Source organism: Leptodactylus fuscus, chromosome 6 (genome assembly GCF_031893055.1).
Source record: "Leptodactylus fuscus isolate aLepFus1 chromosome 6, aLepFus1.hap2, whole genome shotgun sequence".
NCBI lineage: Eukaryota > Metazoa > Chordata > Amphibia > Anura > Leptodactylidae > Leptodactylus > Leptodactylus fuscus.
In genome coordinates, this window is record NC_134270.1 from 185190663 (window position 1) to 185212270 (window position 21608).

At 41.4% G+C, this 21608-nt stretch overlaps 1 protein-coding gene across 1 annotated transcript in view; it reads left to right on the top strand.

Moving 5' to 3' along the window:
* GRIK5 (glutamate ionotropic receptor kainate type subunit 5) overlaps positions 1-21608 on the top strand; it is a 313335-nt gene that overhangs the window by 235288 nt on the left and 56439 nt on the right. The window contains exon 13 of the mRNA XM_075278006.1: positions 2668-2781. Within this exon, the coding sequence (XP_075134107.1) occupies positions 2668-2781 (114 nt within the window). The remainder of the gene's footprint in view (positions 1-2667; positions 2782-21608) is intronic.

The window sequence follows — 21608 nt, forward strand, 5'->3', positions numbered from 1 at the left end:
TTGTGTTCCTGGATACGCTGTGTGATTGTGTCCCCGGATACGCTGTGTGATTGTGTCCCCGGATACGCTGTGTGATTGTGTCCCCGGATACGCTGTGTGGTTGTGTCCCCGGATACGTTGTGTGATTGTGTCCCCGGATACGCTGTGTGATTGTGTCCCCGGATACGCTGTGTGATTGTGTCCCCGGATACGCTGTGTGATTGTGTTCCTGGATACACTGTGTGATTGTGTCCCCGGATACGCTGTGTGGTTGTGTCCCCGGATACGTTGTGTGATTGTGTCCCCGGATACGCCGTGTGATTGTGTCCCCGGATACGCCGTGTGATTGTGTCCCCGGATACGCCGTGTGATTGTGTCCCCGGATACGCCGTGTGATTGTGTCCCCGGATACGCTGTGTGATTGTGTCTCCGGATACGCTGTGTGATTGTGTCCCCGGATACGCTGTGTGATTGTGTCTCCGGATACGCTGTGTGATTGTGTCCCCAGATACGCTGTGTGATTGTGTCCCCGGATACGCTGTGTGATTGTGTCCCCGGATACGCCGTGTGATTGTGTCCCCGGATACGCTGTGTGATTGTGTTCCTGGATACGTTGTGTGATTGTGTCCCCGGATACGCTGTGTGATTGTGTCCCCGGATACGCTGTGTGATTGTGTCCCCGGATACGCTGTGTGATTGTGTCCCCGGATACGCTGTCTGATTGTGTCCCCGGACACGCTGTGTGGTTGTGTCCCCGGATACGTTGTGTGATTGTGTCCCCGGATACGCTGTGTGATTGTGTCCCCGGATACGCTGTGTGATTGTGTCCCCGGATACGCTGTGTGATTGTGTTCCTGGATACGCTGTGTGATTGTGTCCCCGGATACGCTGTGTGGTTGTGTCCCCGGATACGTTGTGTGATTGTGTCCCCGGATACGCCGTGTGATTGTGTCCCCGGATACGCCGTGTGATTGTGTCCCCGGATACGCCGTGTGATTGTGTCCCCGGATACGCTGTGTGATTGTGTCCCCGGATACGCTGTGTGATTGTGTCCCCGGATACGCTGTCTGATTGTGTCCCCGGACACGCTGTGTGGTTGTGTCCCCGGATACGTTGTGTGATTGTGTCTCCGGATACGCTGTGTGATTGTGTCCCCGGATACGCTGTGTGATTGTGTCCCCGGATACGCTGTGTGATTGTGTCCCCGGATACGCTGTGTGATTGTGTCCCCGGATACGCTGTGTGATTGTGTCCCCGGATACGCTGTGTCGTTGTGTCCCCGGATACGCTGTGTGATTGTGTCCCCGGATACGCTGTGTGGTTGTGTCCCCGGATACGTTGTGTGATTGTGTCCCCGGATACGCTGTGTGATTGTGTCCCCAGATACGCTGTGTGATTGTGTCCCCGGATACGCTGTGTGATTGTGTCTCCGGATACGCTGTGTGATTGTGTCCCCGGATACGCCGTGTGATTGTGTCCCCGGATACGCTGTGTGATTGTGTCCCCGGATACGTTGTGTGATTGTGTCCCCGGATACGCTGTGTGATTGTGTCCCCGGATACGCTGTGTGATTGTGTCCCCGGATACGCTGTGTGATTGTGTCCCCGGATACGTTGTATGATTGTGTCCCCGGATACGCTTTGTGATTGTGTCCCCGGATACGCTGTGTGATTGTGTCCCCGGATACGCTGTGTGATTGTGTCCCCGGATACGCTGTGTGATTGTGTCCCCGGATACGCTGTGTGATTGTGTCCCCGGATACGTTGTGTGATTGTGTCCCCGGATACGCTGTGTGATTGTGTCCCCGGATACGCTGTGTGATTGTGTCCCCGGATACGCTGTGTGATTGTGTCCCCGGATTCGCTGTGTGATTGTGTCCCCGGATACGCTGTGTGATTGTGTCCCCGGATACGCTGTGTGGTTGTGTCCCCGGATACGCTGTGTGATTGTGTCCCTGGATACGCTGTGTGGTTGTGTCCCCGGATACGTTGTGTGATTGTGCACATTGTACTTTGGTGTGTACAGGACCTATCTCCTGTGTGAGGATATTGATGTATTTTTGGTGTTTTCTGGGCACCCCATGAGGCCTGTTCACACTGCGCTATAATGGATGTGTGGTGTATATAGTTATCAGTAATAAGGATATAGGGAAGGGCAGATGATTTGGCCGGGGCAGTAGGACTCTCATTACCCCTGAGCGGCGGGGGATGGGAAAGGGGAATCTGACGGCGATGTATTAACCGCCTTTAGGCCGGGTTCACACGGAGTATTTTGGCTCGTAATGTGGTACGTAGATGCTGCGGGAGGTTTTGCGGGCCGTATACGCTCCCATTGTTTTCAATGGGAGCCGGTACTGTATACGCGGTGCTATTTTGCGGCCGTGATTTTGCAGCCGCGTATACGGTACCGGATCCCATTGAAAACAATGGGAGCATATACGGCCCGCAAAACCTCCCGCGGCGTCTACGTGGCACATTACGAGCTAAAATACTCCGTGTGAACCCGGCCTTACTGCGCTCAGAACATTTCCATCAGTTTAGGACCGTCCATCAGTGACCGGGTATTGTGGCCGTAACGTCAGGAGTCTCAGATCAGGCCGGCGTGGATGAAAGCTAATGAGGATAGCCCCCATCCGGCATGGCCGCCATCGCTCCTCATTAACCCGCCATCTCTTGTGTCTCTCCACAGAAGGCGGACCTGGCAGTCGCTGCTTTCACCATCACCGCAGAACGAGAAAAAGTCATCGACTTCTCCAAACCCTTCATGACCTTGGGGATCAGTATCCTGTACCGGGTCCAGATGGTAGGTGCCCCCCTGTACCCCTGTCCTGATACCCCCTCCCCCCTTCTCTCACATGTCACTGGTGTGTATATGTGCCAAAAAAACCCCTTACAATGCACAAAACAGGAAGTCAGAAGAGCGGTGGGAAAAGACTTCCCCCACAGAACATGTCCTACTACTAGTGAGAGAGCCGCCATATCTTACCTATCCAACACACTGCCGTACCCAAGTCTGTACCACCAAACCATACACAAGTATCACAGATACCGCTGTCCTGCTGGTCTCATCAACCAATCACAGGAGACCTGTATGGACGGGATCATCAGCCCAATGTCAGAAGTCTGGACTGTTGTCTGGAGGGGGCGCAGTAGTCATTGTTAGGGGAACAGCCGACCTCGGGATAATGTGATGGATAAGACAAGGAGGAAGAGGGCGGTGGGGATGTAGAGGAAACCGAAGGTGCAGCCAAGCATGGGCCCTGGTCACTAGGGGCCCGAACCTCCCTCCATCACATAAGATACCAGTGTCGGGGTAGAGTTCACCACTGGCGGTGAATGTGCCATGTCATCAAGAGGTCACTCATCACTACAACTCCCACCATAAGATGGCGGGGGGTCACATGAGCATACTACCTACAAAAATGTCCCAGGGTGAGGAGCTCGTGGGAGGTCTTTCCTCCAGCTCTAGGCTTCTAATGGGTGATTGGTGACCCAACCATCATGTCCATATTGTATGCCTCACAGTGCGGAAGATGGACTGACACCTGGGGTTATCCTCTACGAGTCCTGATGTGGCCGAAATCACCATTGTATCAGTCCACTAGACCCTTTGGTGGTGCCATATGGTGGTGGGAAAGATAGGACTTGATGTTTGAGGCCTGGGGTGATAGTTTTGGTACATGAGGTGCTGTATGTTTGTGACCCTCCTTCATCCCTCACATTATGACATTGTCTTTGTATACCGCACCATACCAGGCCTCAATGTGTACCGCCAGACCATGCACATGCTACACAATGATCCTGATGGTTTTGATCGGAGCTCTTGTTGACCTTGCTCCGTCCTTCACATTACATGTCCTCCTCTATGTCCACTATATGATGTCTGTGTATACCGCACCTCCCACCAGACCGAGCCCTGCGCATGCACCACATTCATCCTGAAGGCACTGACAGGCGCTCTTGGTGAGGCGGCTTCCCCCGGTCACATTCAGATGACACATTGCACCATGTCCGCCATAGGCAGCAGTGTATACATTGTGCCCTGTCTCCTCTCGGCACAATCTATCGCCATCTCCTCTCGTCTACTCCTCTTTGTGCTGCTTTATATTTCGTTGTAGCTCCCTGGCGGTGTAAACCGTCTTCTCAATGTACAAAGTGCGATCAAAAAGTTCCAAGACCCGTCATCTATTCCACCGAATGGTGGACATGACTCATTTTTATGTGCCGTCCCCATCACAGTCATCTCTCCCCAATGTTCTGCCTTCGTCCCAATGTTCCCGACACTTTCGGAGGCGATGCCTCACGTCCTCTGCGCTGATGGGTCGCGGCTCGGCCTCAACATTATTTCGCCTGAAATGTCGTCAATTCTTCTTCTCAACTACATCGTAGAAGAGGGAAAAACACCCAGGACAAAAACACTCAGAGCAGGTGGAGGGGGACGTATGAATGGGCTGAAGGGGACGAATGAATGAGCTGAAGGGGACGAATGAATGGGCTGAAGGGGACGAATGAATGGGCTGATGGGGTCAAATGAATGGGCTGAAGGGGATGAATGAATGGGCTGATGGGGACGAATGAATGGGCTGAAGGGGATGAATGAATGGGCTGAAGTGGACGAATAAATGGGCTGATGGGGTCGAATGAATGGGCTGAAGGGGATGAATGAATGAGCTGATGGGGTCAAATGAATGGGCTGAAGGGGATGAATGAATGGGTTGATGTAGTCAAATGAATGGGCTGAAGGGAATAAATGAATGGGCTGATGGGGTCATGTCCAGAGGCTCCTAAACATGGACGGAAGTGGGAGATGCCAAGTCGCAGGCGACCACATCTATGACCACCAACATTCATATACAGGAGATGTCACTCATTCATATACAGGAGATGTCGTACATTCATATACAGGAGATGTCACTCATTCATATACAGGAGATGTCGCACATTCATTTACAGGTGATTTCACTCATTCATATACAGGAGATGTCGTACATTCATATACGGGAGATGTCGTACATTCATATACAGGAGATGTCGTTCATTCATATACAGGAAATGTCACTCATTTATATACAGGAGATGTCACCCATTCATATACAGGAGATAAAACTCATTTATATACAGGAGATTTCGTACATTCATGTACAGGTGATTTCACTCATTCATATACAGGAAATGTTGTACATTCATATAGCGGAGATGTCACCCATTCATATACAGGAGATATAAGTCATTTATATACAGGAGATTTCGTACATTCATATACAGGAGACGTCGCTGATTCATATACAGGAGATGTCGTACATTCATATACAGGAGATGTCACTCATTCATATACAAGAGATGTCGCACATTCATATACAGGAGATGTCACTCATTCATATACAGGAGATGTCACTCATTCATATACAGGAGATGTCGTTCATTCATTTACAGGAGATGTTGTTTATTCATATACAGGAGGTGTCGTACGTTCATATACAGGAGATGTCATACATTCATATACAGGAGGTGTCACTCATTCATATACAGGAGATGTCGTACATTCATATACAGGAGATGTCACTCATTCATATACAGGAGATGTTGTACATTCATATACAGGAGATGTCGCACATTCATATACAGGAGATGTCACTCATTCATATACAGGAGATGTCACTCATTCATATACAGGAGATGTCGTTCATTCATTTACAGGAGATGTTGTTTATTCATATACAGGAGGTGTCGTACGTTCATATACAGGAGATGTCATACATTCATATACAGGAGGTGTCACTCATTCATATACAGGAGATGTCGTACATTCATATACAGGAGATGTCACTCATTCATATACAGGAGATGTCGTTCATTCATTTACAGGAGATGTTGTTTATTCATATACAGGAGATGTCGTACGTTCATATACAGGAGATGTCGTACATTCATATACAGGAGGTGTCACTCATTCATATACAGGAGATGTCGTACATTCATATACAGGAGATGTCACCCATTCAAATACAGGAGATGTCGTACATTCATATACAGGAGGTGTCGTACATTCATATACGGGAGATGTCACTCATTTATATACAGGAGATTTCGTACATTCATATCAAGGAGATGTCGTACGTTCATATACAGGAGATATAACTCATTTAAATACAGGAGATTTCGTACATTCATATACAGGAGATGTCGTTCATTTATATACAGGAGATGTCACTCATTCATATATAGGAAATGTTGTACATTCATATACAGGAGATGTCACTCATTTATATACAGGAGATTTCGTACATTCATATACAGGAGATGTCACTCATTCATGTACAGGAGATGTCACTCATTCATATATAGGAAATGTTGTACATTCATATACAGGAGATATAACTCATTTATATACAGGAGATTTCGTACATTCATATACAGGAGATGTCGTACGTTCATATACAGGAGATGTCACTCATTCATATACAGGAGATGTCGTACATTCATATACAGGAGGTGTTGTACATTCATATACAGGAGACGTCGCACATTCATATACAGGAGATGTCACTCATTCATATACAGGAGATGTCGTACATTCATATACAGGAGATGTCGTACATTCATATACAGGAGATGTCGCATATTCATATACAGGAGGTGTCGTACATTCATATACAGGAGATGTCGAATATTCATATACCGGAGATGTCGCACATTCATATACAGGAGATGTCGCACATTCATATACAGGAGATGTCACTCATTCATATACAGGAGATGTTGTTCATTCATAAACAGGAGATGTCGTACATTCATATACAGGAGATGTTACTCAATCATATACAGGAGATGTCGTACATTCATATACAGGAGGTGTTGTACATTCATATACAGGAGATATCGTACATTCATATACAGGAGATGTCGCACATTCATATACAGGAGATGTCGTACATTCATATACAGGAGATGTCGTACATTCATATACAGGAGATGTTGCACATTCATATACAGGAGATGTCGCACATTCATATACAGGAGATGTCGTACATTCATATACAGGAGATGTCGCACATTCATATACAGGAGATGTCACTCATTCATATACAGGAGATGTCGTACATTCATATACAGGAGGTGTTGTACATTCATATACAGGAGATGTCACTCATTCACATACAGGAGATGTCGTACATTCATATACAGGAGGTGTTGTACATTCATATACGGGAGATGTCGTACATTCATATACAGGAGATGTCGTACATTCATATATCGGAGATGTCATACATTCATATACCTGGAGATGGGAAGAATATGCAAATCTGTCTCCCAAGATGTAAACAGGGAGACAGTGCCTCTGTTATGCTGCCCTCTATCGCAAGCACCCTGAACAACATGCCCGACTTCCCAGAAGCCTTTGCTGCATGATGCGAGGTTATAACCAAATCAATTTCTTAGCTACGGACGGCACCGTTTCTGTCTCTTTGGACGTCATCAGCGCAGCCTAGAGAGAATTGAATTGGTTTGAGTGAGAGGCTGAAAGACCAGATTGTGGGGATAACGTCACTCCTTAGGGAGAGACCACCTTCTCAGGTGTGTGGAGACTTATAGCCATAGTTGCTCCACTGCAAAGGAACATGGGAGGAATATGCAAATCTGTTTCCCAATACCTGGAGATGTCACTCATTCATATACAGATGTCATACATTCATATACAGGAGGTGTCGTACATTCATATACAGGAGATGTCATACATTCATATACAGGAGAAATCGTACATTCATATACAGGAGATGTCGTACATTCATATACAGGAGATGTTGTACATTCATATACAGGAGATGTCACTCATTCATATACAGGAGGTGTCGTACATTCATATACAGGAGAAATCGTACATTCATATACAGGAGATGTCGTACATTCATATACAGGAGATGTCGTAAATTCATATACAGGAGAAATCGTACATTCATATACAGGAGATGTCGTACATTCATATACAGGAGATGTCACTCATTTATATACAGGAAACATCGTACATTCATATACAGGAGATGTCGTACATTTATATACGGGAGATGTCGCACATTCATATACAGGAGAAATCGTACATTCATATACAGGAGATGTCGTACATTCATATACAGGAGGTGTCGTACATTCATATACAGGAGAAATCGTACATTCATATACAGGAGATGTCGTAAATTCATATACAGGAGAAATCATACATTCATATACAGGAGATGTCGTACGTTCATATACGGGTGATGTCACTCATTTATATACAGGAGGTGTCGTACATTCATATACCTGGAGATGTCGTACATTCATATACAGATGTCACTCATTTATATACAGGAAACATCGTACATTCATATACAGGAGATGTCGTACATTTATATACAGGAGATGTCACTCATTCATATACAGGAGGTGTCGCACATTCATATACAGGAGATGTCACTCATTCATATACAGGAGATGTCGCACATTCATATACAGGAGAAATCGTACATTCATATACAGGAGATGTTGTACATTCATATACCGGGAGATGTCGTACATTCATATACAGGAGATGTCACTCATTTATATACAGGAAACATCGTACATTCATATACAGGAGATGTCGTACATTTATATACAGGAGATGTCGTACATTCATATACAGGAGATGTCACTCATTCATATACAGGAGGTGTCGTACATTCATATACAGGAGATATAACTCATTTATATACAGGAGATGTGGTACATTCATCTACAGGAGATTTCGTACATTCATATACAGGATATGTCACTCATTCATATACGGGAGATGTTGTACATTCATATACAGGAGATGTCGCACATTCATATATGGGAGATGTCACTCATTCATATACAGGAGATGTCGTACATTCATATACAGGAGATGTCGTACATTCATATACCGGAGATGTCGTACATTCATATACAGGAGATGTCACTCATTTATATACAGGAGGTGTCGTACATTCATATACCTGGAGATGTTATACATTCATATACAGGAGATGTCACTCATTCATATACAGGAGATGTCACTCATTCATATACAGGAGATGTCACTCATTCATATACGGGAGATGTCGTACATTCATATAAGGGAGATGTCACACATTCATATACAGGAGATGTCGCACATTCATATACAGGAGATGTCGCACATTCATATACAGGAGATGTCGTACATTCATATACAGGAGATGTCGCACATTCATATACAGGAGATGTCGTACATTCATATACCGGAGATGTCGTACATTCATATACAGGAGATGTCACACATTCATATACAGGAGATGTCACTCATTCATATACGGAAGATGTCGTACATTCATATACAGGAGACGTCGCACACTCATATACAGGAGATGTCGCACATTCATATACCGGAGATGTCGTACATTCATATACGGTAGATGTCGTACATTCATATACGGGAGATGTCACTCATTCATATACAGGAGATGTCGTACATTCATATACAGGACATGTCGCACATTCATATACAGGAGATGTTGTACATTCATATACAGGAGATGTTGTACATTTATATACCTGGAGATGTCACTCATGTATATACAGGAGATGTTGTACATTCATATACAGGAGATTTCGTACATTCATATATAGGATATGTCACTCATTCATATACGGGAGATGTCACTCATTCATATACGGGAGATGTCGTACATTCATATACCGGAGATGTCGTACATTCATATACGGTAGATGTTGTACATTCATATACGGGAGATGTCACTCATTCATATACGGAAGATGTCGTACATTCATATACAGGAGACGTCGCACATTCATATACAGGAGATGTCGCACATTCATATACCGGAGATGTCGTACATTCATATAAAGGAGATGTCGCACATTCATATACAGGAGATGTCGTACATTCATATACCGGAGATGTCGTACATTCATATACAGGAGATGTCACACATTCATATACAGGAGATGTCACTCATTCATATACGGAAGATGTCGTACATTCATATACAGGAGACGTCGCACATTCATATACAGGAGATGTCACACATTCATATACAGGAGATGTCACTCATTCATATACGGAAGATGTCGTACATTCATATACAGGAGATGTCGCACATTCATATACCGGAGATGTCGTACATTCATATACGGTAGATGTCGTACATTCATATACGGGAGATGTCACTCATTCATATACAGGAGATGTCGTACATTCATATACAGGACATGTCGCACATTCATATACAGGAGATGTTGTACATTCATATACAGGAGATGTTGTACATTTATATACCTGGAGATGTCACTCATGTATATACAGGAGATGTTGTACATTCATATACAGGAGATTTCGTACATTCATATATAGGATATGTCACTCATTCATATACGGGAGATGTCACTCATTCATATACGGGAGATGTCGTACATTCATATACCGGAGATGTCGTACATTCATATACGGTAGATGTTGTACATTCATATACGGGAGATGTCACTCATTCATATACAGGAGATGTCGTACATTCATATACAGGACATGTCGCACATTCATATACAGGAGATGTCGTACATTCATATACAGGAGATGTTGTACATTCTTTTACAGGAGATGTTGTACATTTATATACCTGGAGATGTCACTCATGTATATACAGGAGATGTTGTACATTCATATATAGGATATGTCACTCATTCATATACGGGAGATGTCACTCATTCATATACGGGAGATGTCGTACATTCATATACCGGAGATGTCGTACATTCATATACGGTAGATGTCGTACATTCATATACGGGAGATGTCACTCATTCATATACAGGAGATGTTGTACATTCATATACAGGACATGTCACACATTCATATACAGGAGATGTCGTACATTCATATACAGGAGATGTTGTACATTCATATACAGGAGATGTTGTACATTTATATACCTGGAGATGTCACTCATGTATATACAGGAGATGTTGTACATTCATATACGGGAGATGTCGTACATTCATATACAGGAGATGTCGCACATTCATATACAGGAGATGTCACTCATTCATATACAGGAGATGTCGTACATTCATATACAGGAGATGTCACTCATTCGTATACAGGAGATAACGTACATTCATATACAGGAGATTTCGTACATTCATATACAGGAGATGTCGTACATTCATACAGGATATGTCACTCATTCATATACGGGAGATGTCGCACATTCATATACAGGAGATGTCACTCATTCATATACAGGAGATGTCGCACATTCATATACAGGAGATGTAGTACATTCATATACAGGAGATGTCGTACATTCATATACCGGAGATGTAACTCATTCATATACGGGAGATGTCGCACATTCATATACAGGAGATGTCGTACATTCATATACAGGAGGTGTCGTACATTCATATACAGGAGATGTCACTCATTTATATACAGGAGATGTCACCCATTCATATACAGGAGATGTCACTCATTTATATACAGGAAACATCGTACATTCATAAACAGGAGATGTCGTACATTTATATACAGGAGATGTCATACATTCATATACAGGAGATGTCACTCATTCATATACAGGAGGTGTCGTACATTCATATACAGGAGATGTCGCACATTCATATACGGGAGATGTCACTCATTCATATACGGGAGAGGTCGCACATTCATATACGGGAGATGTCGTACATTCATATACAGGAGATGTCACTCATTCATATACAAGAGATTTCGTACATTCATATACAGGAGATGTCGTACATTCATATACAGGATATGTCACTCATTCATATACGGGAGATGTCGCACATTCATATACAGGAGATGTCGTACATTCATATACAGGAGATGTCACTCATTCATATACAAGAGATTTCATACATTCATATACAGGAGATGTCGCACATTCATATACAGGAGATGTCACTCATTCATATACGGGAGATGTCGCACATTCATATACAGGAGATGTCCTACATTCATATACAGGAGATGTCGTACATTCATATACAGGAGGTGTCGTACATTCATATACCGGAGATGTCACTCATTTATATGCAGGAGGTGTCGTACATTCATATACAGGAGATGTCGTACATTCATATACAGGAGATGTCACTCATTTATATACAGGAGATATCGTACATTCATATACAGGAGATGTTGTACATTCATATACGGGAGATGTCGTACATTCATATACAGGAGATGTCGCACATTCATATACAGGAGATGTCACTCATTCATATACAGGAGATGTCGTACATTCATATACAGGAGATGTCACTCATTCGTATACAGGAGATAACGTACATTCATATACAGGAGATTTCGTACATTCATATACAGGAGATGTCGTACATTCATACAGGATATGTCACTCATTCATATACGGGAGATGTCGCACATTCATATACAGGAGATGTCACTCATTCATATACAGGAGATGTCGCACATTCATATACAGGAGATGTAGTACAATCATATACAGGAGATGTCGTACATTCATATACCGGAGATGTAACTCATTCATATACGGGAGATGTCGCACATTCATATACAGGAGATGTCGTACATTCATATACAGGAGATGTTGTACATTCATATACAGGAGGTGTCGTACATTCATATACAGGAGATGTCACTCATTTATATACAGGAGATGTCACCCATTCATATACAGGAGATGTCACTCATTTATATACAGGAAACATCGTACATTCATAAACAGGAGATGTCGTACATTTATATACAGGAGATGTCACTCATTCATATACAGGAGGTGTCGTACATTCCTATACAGGAGATGTCACTCATTCATATACAGGAGGTGTTGTACATTCATATACAGGAGATATAACTCATTTATATACAGGAGATGTGGTACATTCATCTACAGGAGATTTCGTACATTCATATACAGGATATGTCACTCATTCATATACGGGAGATGTTGTACATTCATATACAGGAGATGTCGCACATTCATATACGGGAGATGTCACTCATTCATATACGGGAGAGGTCGCACATTCATATACAGGAGATGTCACTCATTCATATACAAGAGATTTCGTACATTCATATACAGGAGATGTCGTACATTCATATACAGGATATGTCACTCATTCATATACGGGAGATGTCGCACATTCATATACAGGAGATGTCGTACATTCATATACAGGAGATGTCACTCATTCATATACAAGAGATTTCATACATTCATATACAGGAGATGTCACTCATTCATATACGGGAGATGTCGCACATTCATATACAGGAGATGTCGTACATTCATATACAGGAGATGTCGTACATTCATATACAGGAGGTGTCGTACATTCATATACCGGAGATGTCACTCATTTATATGCAGGAGGTGTCGTACATTCATATACAGGAGATGTCGTACATTCATATACAGGAGATGTCACTCATTTATATACAGGAGATATCGTACATTCATATACAGGAGATGTCGTACATTCATATACAGGAGATTTCGTACATTCATATACAGGAGATGTCACTCATTCATATACAGGAGGTGTCGTACATTCATATACAGGAGATGTCACTCATTCATATACAGGAGGTGTCGTACATTCATATACAGGAGATGTCGCACATTCATATACAGGAGATGTCGCACATTCATATACCGGAGATTTCGTACATTCATATACAGGAGTTGTCGCACATTTATATACGGGAGATGTCACTCATTCGTATACAGGAGATAACGTACATTCATATACAGGAGATTTCGTACATTCATATACAGGAGATGTCGTACATTCATATACAGGATATGTCACTCATTCATATACGGAAGATGTCATACATTCATATACAGGAGATGTCGCACAATCATATACAGGAGATGTCACTCATTCATATACGGGAGATGTCGCACATTCATATACAAGAGATGTCGTACATTCATATACCGGAGATGTCGTACATTCATATACGGGAGATGTCACTCATTTATATACAGGAGGTGTCGTACATTCATATACAGGAGATGTCACTCATTTATATACAGGAAACATCGTACATTCATATACAGGAGATGTCGTACATTCATATACAGGAGATGTCGTACATTCATATACAGGAGATGTCACTCATTCATATACAGGAGGTGTCGTACATTCATATACAGGAGATGTCACTCATTCATATACAGGAGATGTCGTACATTCATATACAGGAGATATAACTCATTTATATACAGGAGATGTGGTACATTCATCTACAGGAGATTTCGTACATTCATATACAGGATATGTCACTCATTCATATACGGGAGATGTTGTACATTCATATACAGGAGATGTCGCACATTCATATACGGGAGATGTCACTCATTCATATACGGGAAAGGTCGCACATTCATATACAGGAGATTTCGTACATTCATATACAGGAGTTGTCGCACATTCATATACGGGAGATGTCACTCATTCGTATACAGGAGATAACGTACATTCATATACAGGAGATTTCGTACATTCATATACAGGAGATGTCGTACATTCATATACAGGATATGTCACTCATTCATATACGGAAGATGTCATACATTCATATACAGGAGATGTCGCACATTCATATACAGGAGATGTCACTCATTCATATACGGGAGATGTCGCACATTCATATACAGGAGATGTCGTACATTCATATACAGGAGATGTCACTCATTTATATACAGGAAACATCGTACATTCATATACAGGAGATGTCGTACATTTATATACAGGAGATGTCGTACATTCATATACAGGAGATGTCACTCATTCATATACAGGAGGTGTCGTACATTCATATACAGGAGATGTCACTCATTCATATACAGGAGGTGTTGTACATTCATATACAGGAGATATAACTCATTTATATACAGGAGATGTGGTACATTCATCTACAGGAGATTTCGTACATTCATATACAGGATATGTCACTCATTCATATACGGGAGATGTTGTACATTCATATACAGGAGATGTCGCACATTCATATACGGGAGATTTCGTACATTCATATACAGGAGATGTCACTCATTCATATACAGGAGGTGTCGTACATTCATATACAGGAGATGTCACTCATTCATATACAGGAGGTGTCGTACATTCATATACAGGAGATGTCGCACATTCATATACGGGAGATGTCACTCATTCATATACGGGAGAGGTCGCACATTCATATACGGGAGATGTCGTACATTCATATACAGGAGATGTCGCACATTCATATACCGGAGATTTCGTACATTCATATACAGGAGTTGTCGCACATTCATATACGGGAGATGTCACTCATTCGTATACAGGAGATAACGTACATTCATATACAGGAGATTTCGTACATTCATATACAGGAGATGTCGTACATTCATATACAGGATATGTCACTCATTCATATACGGAAGATGTCATACATTCATATACAGGAGATGTCGCACATTCATATACAGGAGATGTCACTCATTCATATACGGGAGATGTCGCACATTCATATACAGGAGATGTCGTACATTCATATACCGGAGATGTCGTACATTCATATACGGGAGATGTCACTCATTTATATACAGGAGGTGTCGTACATTCATATACAGGAGAAGTCACTCATTTATATACAGGAAACATCGTACATTCATATACAGGAGATGTCGTACATTCATATACAGGAGATGTCGTACATTCATATACAGGAGATGTCACTCATTCATATACAGGAGGTGTCGTACATTCATATACAGGAGATGTCACTCATTCATATACAGGAGGTGTCGTACATTCATATACAGGAGATATAACTCATTTATATACAGGAGATGTGGTACATTCATCTACAGGAGATTTCGTACATTCATATACAGGATATGTCACTCATTCATATACGGGAGATGTTGTACATTCATATACAGGAGATGTCGCACATTCATATACGGGAGATGTCACTCATTCATATACGGGAAAGGTCGCACATTCATATACGGGAGATGTCGTACATTCATATACAGGAGATGTCGCACATTCATATACAGGAGATTTCGTACATTCATATACAGGAGTTGTCGCACATTCATATACGGGAGATGTCACTCATTCGTATACAGGAGATAACGTACATTCATATACAGGAGATTTCGTACATTCATATACAGGAGATGTCGTACATTCATATACAGGATATGTCACTCATTCATATACGGAAGATGTCATACATTCATATACAGGAGATTTCGTACATTCATATACAGGAGATGTCGTACATTCATATACAGGATATGTCACTCATTCATATACGGAAGATGTCATACATTCATATACAGGAGATGTCGCACATTCATATGCAGGAGATGTCGCACATTCATATACGGGAGATGTCACTCATTTGTATACAGGAGATATCGTACATTCATATACAGGAGATGTCGCACATTCATATACAGGATATGTCACTCATTCATATACAGGAGATGTCACTCATTCATATACAGGAGATGTCGCACATTCATATACAGGAGATGTCACTCATTCATATACAGGAGACGTCGCACATTCATATACAGGAGATGTCGTACATTCATATACGGGAGATGTCGTACATTCATATACGGGAGATGTCACTCATTCATATACAGGACATGTCGTACATTCATATACCGGAGATGTCGTACATTCATATATGGTAGATGTCGTACATTCATATACGGGAGATGTCACTCATTCATATACAGGAGATGTCGTACATTCATATACAGGAGATGTTGCACATTCATATACAGGAGATGTCGAACATTCATATACAGGAGATATAACTCATTTATATACAGGAGATGTCGTACATTCATCTACAGGAGATGTCGTACATTCATATACAGGAGATGTTGTACATTCATATACCTGGAGATGTCACTCATGTATATACAGGAGATGTCACTCATTCATATACAGGAGATGTCACTCATTCATATACGGGAGATGTCGTACATTCATATACAGGAGATGTCATACATTCATATACAGGAGATGTCGCACATTCATATACAGGATATGTCACTCATTCATATACAGGAGATTTCGTACATTCATATACAGGAGATGTCGTACATTCATATACAGGAGATGTCGTACATTCATATACAGGAGATTTCGTACATTCATATACAGGAGATGTCGTACATTCATATACAGGAGATGTCACTCATTCATATACAGGAGATGTCGCACATTCATATACAGGATATGTCACTCATTCATATACAGGAGATGTCACTCATTCATATACAGGAGGTGTCGTACATTCATATACAGGAGATATAACTCATTTATATACAGGAGATGTGGTACATTCATCTACAGGAGATTTCGTACATTCATATACAGGATATGTCACTCATTCATATACGGGAGATGTTGTACATTCATATACAGGAGATGTCGCACATTCATATACGGGAGATGTCACTCATTCATATACGGGAAAGGTCGCACATTCATATACAGGAGATTTCGTACATTCATATACAGGAGTTGTCGCACATTCATATACGGGAGATGTCACTCATTCGTATACAGGAGATAACGTACATTCATATACAGGAGATTTCGTACATTCATATACAGGAGATGTCGTACATTCATATACAGGATATGTCACTCATTCATATACGGAAGATGTCATACATTCATATACAGGAGATGTCGCACATTCATATACAGGAGATGTCACTCATTCATATACGGGAGATGTCGCACATTCATATACAGGAGATGTCGTACATTCATATACAGGAGATGTCACTCATTTATATACTGGAAACATCGTACATTCATATACAGGAGATGTCGTACATTTATATACAGGAGATGTCGTACATTCATATACAGGAGATGTCACTCATTCATATACAGGAGGTGTCGTACATTCATATACAGGAGATGTCACTCATTCATATACAGGAGGTGTTGTACATTCATATACAGGAGATATAACTCATTTATATACAGGAGATGTGGTACATTCATCTACAGGAGATTTCGTACATTCATATACAGGATATGTCACTCATTCATATACGGGAGATGTTGTACATTCATATACAGGAGATGTTGCACATTCATATACGGGAGATTTCGTACATTCATATACAGGAGATGTGACTCATTCATATACAGGAGGTGTCGTACATTCATATACAGGAGATGTCACTCATTCATATAAAGGAGGTGTCGTACATTCATATACGGGAGATGTCGCACATTCATATACGGGAGATGTCACTCATTCATATACGGGAGAGGTCGCACATTCATATACGGGAGATGTCGTACATTCATATACAGGAGATGTCGCACATTCATATACCGGAGATTTCGTACATTCATATACAGGAGTTGTCGCACATTCATATACGGGAGATGTCACTCATTCGTATACAGGAGATAACGTACATTCATATACAGGAGATTTCGTACATTCATATACAGGAGATGTCGTACATTCATATACAGGATATGTCACTCATTCATATACGGAAGATGTCATACATTCATATACAGGAGATGTCGCACATTCATATACAGGAGATTTCACTCATTCATATACGGGAGATGTCGCACATTCATATACAGGAGATGTCGTACATTCATATACCGGAGATGTCGTACATTCATATACGGGAGAAGTCACTCATTTATATACAGGAGGTGTCGTACATTCATATACAGGAGAAGTCACTCATTTATATACAGGAAACATCGTACATTCATATACAGGAGATGTCGTACATTCATATACAGGAGATGTCGTACATTCATATACAGGAGATGTCACTCATTCATATACAGGAGGTGTCGTACATTCATATACAGGAGATGTCACTCATTCATATACAGGAGGTGTCGTACATTCATATACAGGAGATGTCACTCATTCATATAAAGGAGGTGTCGTACATTCATATACGGGAGATGTCGCACATTCATATACGGGAGATGTCACTCATTCATATACGGGAGAGGTCGCACATTCATATACGGGAGATGTCGTACATTCATATACAGGAGATGTCGCACATTCATATACCGGAGATTTCGTACATTCATATACAGGAGTTGTCGCACATTCATATACGGGAGATGTCACTCATTCGTATACAGGAGATAACGTACATTCATATACAGGAGATTTCGTACATTCATATACAGGAGATGTCGTACATTCATATACAGGATATGTCACTCATTCATATACGGAAGATGTCATACATTCATATACAGGAGATGTCGCACATTCATATACAGGAGATGTCACTCATTCATATACGGGAGATGTCGCACATTCATATACAGGAGATGTCGTACATTCATATACCGGAGATGTCGTACATTCATATACGGGAGATGTCACTCATTTATATACAGGAGGTGTCGTACATTCATATACAGGAGAAGTCACTCATTTATATACAGGAAACATCGTACATTCATATACAGGAGATGTCGTACATTCATATACAGGAGATGTCGTACATTCATATACAGGAGATGTCACTCATTCATATACAGGAGGTGTCGTACATTCATATACAGGAGATGTCACTCATTCATATACAGGAGGTGTCGAACATTCATATACAGGAGATATAACTCATTTATATACAGGAGATGTGGTACATTCATCTACAGGAGATTTCGTACATTCATATACAGGATATGTCACTCATTCATATACGGGAGATATTGTACATTCATATACAGGAGATGTCGCACATTCATATACGGGAGATGTCACTCATTCATATACGGGAAAGGTCGCACATTCATATACGGGAGATGTCGTACATTCATATACAGGAGATGTCGCACATTCATATACAGGAGATTTCGTACATTCATATACAGGAGTTGTCGCACATTCATATACGGGAGATGTCACTCATTCGTATACAGGAGATAACGTACATTCATATACAGGAGATGTCGTACATTCATATACAGGATATGTCACTCATTCATATACGGAAGATGTCATACATTCATATACAGGAGATTTCGTACATTCATATACAGGAGATGTCGTACATTCATATACAGGATATGTCACTCATTCATATACGGAAGATGTCATACATTCATATACAGGAGATGTCGCACATTCATATGCAGGAGATGTCGCACATTCATATACGGGAGATGTCACTCATTTGTATACAGGAGATATCGTACATTCATATACAGGAGATGTCGCACATTCATATACAGGATATGTCACTCATTCATATACAGGAGATGTCACTCATTCATATACAGGAGATGTCGCACATTCATATACAGGAGATGTCACTCATTCATATACAGGAGACGTCGCACATTCATATACAGGAGATGTCGTACATTCATATACGGGAGATGTCGTACATTCATATACGGGAGATGTCACTCATTCATATACAGGACATGTCGTACATTCATATACCGGAGATGTCGTACATTCATATATGGTAGATGTCGTACATTCATATACGGGAGATGTCACTCATTTATATACAGGAGATGTCGTACATTCATATACAGGAGATGTTGCACATTCATATACAGGAGATGTCGAACATTCATATACAGGAGATATAACTCATTTATATACAGGAGATGTCGTACATTCATCTACAGGAGATGTCGTACATTCATATACAGGAGATGTCGTACATTCATATACAGGAGATGTCACTCATTCATATACAGGAGATGTCACTCATTCATATACGGGAGATGTCGTACATTCATATACAGGAGATGTCGTACATTCATATACAGGAGATGTCGCACATTCATATACAGGAGATGTCGTACATTCATATACAGGAGATTTCGTACATTCATATACAGGAGATGTCGTACATTCATATACAGGAGATGTCACTCATTCATATACAGGAGATGTCGCACATTCATATACAGGATATGTCACTCATTCATATACAGGAGATGTCACTCATTCATATACAGGAGGTGTCGTACATTCATATACAGGAGATATAACTCATTTATATACAGGAGATGTGGTACATTCATCTACAGGAGATTTCGGACATTCATATACAGGATATGTCACTCATTCATATACGGGAGATGTTGTACATTCATATACAGGAGATGTCGCACATTCATATACGGGAGATGTCACTCATTCATATACGGGAAAGGTCGCACATTCATATACAGGAGATTTCGTACATTCATATACAGGAGTTGTCGCACATTCATATACGGGAGATGTCACTCATTCGTATACAGGAGATAACGTACATTCATATACAGGAGATTTCGTACATTCATATACAGGAGATGTCGTACATTCATATACAGGATATGTCACTCATTCATATACGGAAGATGTCATACATTCATATACAGGAGATGTCGCACATTCATATACAGGAGATGTCACTCATTCATATACGGGAGATGTCGCACATTCATATACAGGAGATGTCGTACATTCATATACAGGAGATGTCACTCATTTATATACAGGAAACATCGTACATTCATATACAGGAGATGTCG